We start from the raw sequence: 2,500 nt of genomic DNA, 5'->3' as shown, positions 1-2,500 counted from the left end.
CACTTGGGAAGAAGCCAACCTGGAGAACACACACACACACAAACACGCACGCACGCACACACACACGGACACATACACATTCACACTCTGATGACATATGCATACGTATATAAAGCACCCTCCTTCCAGTTAGTCTGGTAATAGCTATACCTGTATAGACCACAATAGTATATTATTATTGTGTGTGTGTGTGTGTGTGTGTACCTGAAAGCCATGAGAGAGTGTGTGAGTAAAGGACAATGAGAGAGAGAGAGAGAGAGAGTGAAAGTGTGTGTGTAGAGTGAAAGAGTGAAAGCATTTGTGCATATGTGTGTGTGTGTGTGTGTGTGTGTGTGTGTGTGTGTGTGTGTGTGTGTGTGTGTGTGTGTGTGTGTGTGTGTGTGTGTGTGTGTGTACCTGGAATCCGTGTTTCCCTCTCCACCACATGGTATCCTCCTTAGGGGGCATGTCGATCACAGACACAATATCTCCAACCTATACACACGCACACACGTGCGCACAATTACAATGAACCAAAATTACAAAATGGTGTATATACAAAATAAGAATATAACACTTCTAAGGGGGGAAAGATTTTTTGTTTTTACACACACACACACACACACACACACACACACACACACACACACACACACACACACACACACACACACACACACACACCCTTCCACCTACACACACACTCCCTTCCACCTACCTCGAATGAGAGTTCGTCATTAGCCTGTGCGTTGTATCGCTTGATGACGTGGGCTGCTGCGATGGCAGGGACATTAATAGACGACTCCTCGTGCACCAGCAGGTGGTTCCCCTTATTGTCCAACTAGAAAAACACACATTAGTATTATAAATAGGGCTGGGACTCGATTAAAATGTGTAATCGAATTAATCTATAGGCTTTGAAATGAATTAATCAAGTTAATCGCATTTTAATTGCATTTAAATATCTGACTTGTAAAAAGTGAAAAGTATTTTTTTTTCATGGATTTTGAATAATGACAATAAATAAGCTTCATCTAAAAATATTGTTCATTTTTAAAAGAAGGCATAACTCTTCTCAATTTCAGCAGACTGTTCACCATGAGGCGAAATGCTGCCCTCCACACTGTTCTAATCCAGAACTATGTAGCTATATTATAGTGCGATTAAAATGAGTTATTTTTTTAATCACGTTAATTTTTGTGTGATTCATTAATCAAAATGAATGGATTAATGTCCCAGACCTAATTATTACTATTAGTAGTAGAAGTAGTAATAGTAGTAGTAGTAGTACTAGTAAGTTAATAGTGCAAGCATCATTGTTCTTGTCCTTATTAGAGATGCTCTGAGCAGCTTTTTTTTTTGCCCGATCACCAAATCACTAAAATCATGATCTACCAATCACAGAAAGAATTGGAATCTATCCTTTTTTAATTATTTTATTAGTACGCTAATCTCATTATCTATACTGAAGCATGCTATGCTATCCATTAAAATTCCTTCAGGTAGACCTGATATCAAGCTGAAGTTGTTCACCAGTCATCCAATGACTACTGGTGAAAAATGCCCCATTAACAGATTGCTAAATTCACATGCCAGCCCACACCTTGACTAATCCAGTCCACTTCTCCATGGCAGGACACAGCAGAATGACTATGTGTGATTGGGTGAATATTTCAGACACGCCAAGGACATATGGACAGACAGAAGAACACACACACACAGAGAAACACATAGACGCATACAGACAGAAATGCACAGACAGAGAGACAGACAGACCGCCACACATACAAACACATAGGAAGGAAGACAGATAGGAAGACAGAGAGATAGAAAGACAGTTAGACATGCAGAAAGACAGAAGGACAGGTCAGCAGACAGACAGACAGACAGATTTGCTGACACAAGCAGGCAGGCAGGCAGACAGACAGATTTGCTGACAGGCAGGCAGACAGATAGAGATTTGCTGACACAGACAGACAGACATGCATTGCAGACAGACAGGCCAGCACATAAAAAAGACAGACATACACACTATACAGACAGACAGACAGATGCAGAGAGACAGCTTGAGAGACATGTGCACTGACTTCCATCCAGGTGAGGGCAGGCCCACAGTTGATCCTGTTGTCAGCAATCGCCGACAGGCGGGTGAGGTAGCCAATCAGCATGGGGGAAACGGCCTGAGGGGAGGAGACAGAGCAGTTAGCACAGCAGTGGTTCCCAACCTCTTCATTCAGCGAATCATTTTGAAGCAGCACTTAAGTTAGCTGCCACAGGGCTCAAAAGCCCTCTACCTTCAATCGGGCTAGCTACAGATTTTGTTTAACCAGTGTGAAGCCCTTCAGCACACTGTATGTAATCCAGAAGAGGGAGGGGCACGCTTCTTTCTGGCGGTGTCTGTTACCGGGCATGCTGGGAGTTGTGGTTTAGCTATCACTACAAGCAGCAGTCGGTCAGTTTATGAAAAACAAAGTTCACTGGGCCACAACGGTCGGCAATCTCACGACAAAAAAATATTGGC

At 42.6% G+C, this 2,500-nt stretch overlaps 1 protein-coding gene across 1 annotated transcript in view; it reads right to left on the bottom strand.

The window, feature by feature from the left end:
* The window catches only part of arhgap32b (Rho GTPase activating protein 32b), a 58,137-nt gene that overhangs the window by 27,216 nt on the left and 28,421 nt on the right, over positions 1-2,500 (bottom strand). Inside the window, exons 8-11 of the mRNA XM_063202247.1 lie at positions 2,067-2,159; positions 698-820; positions 397-474; positions 1-19 (exon numbers count right to left, since the gene is read on the bottom strand). The exon at positions 1-19 is cut by the window's left edge and continues 63 nt beyond it. Of these exons, the coding sequence (XP_063058317.1) occupies positions 1-19; positions 397-474; positions 698-820; positions 2,067-2,159 (313 nt within the window). The remainder of the gene's footprint in view (positions 20-396; positions 475-697; positions 821-2,066; positions 2,160-2,500) is intronic.

Source organism: Engraulis encrasicolus, chromosome 7 (genome assembly GCF_034702125.1).
Source record: "Engraulis encrasicolus isolate BLACKSEA-1 chromosome 7, IST_EnEncr_1.0, whole genome shotgun sequence".
NCBI classification, from domain to species: Eukaryota; Metazoa; Chordata; class Actinopteri; order Clupeiformes; family Engraulidae; genus Engraulis; species Engraulis encrasicolus.
Note: the sequence above shows the minus strand (reverse complement) of the source record. Positions and strands in the feature narration are given on the sequence as shown.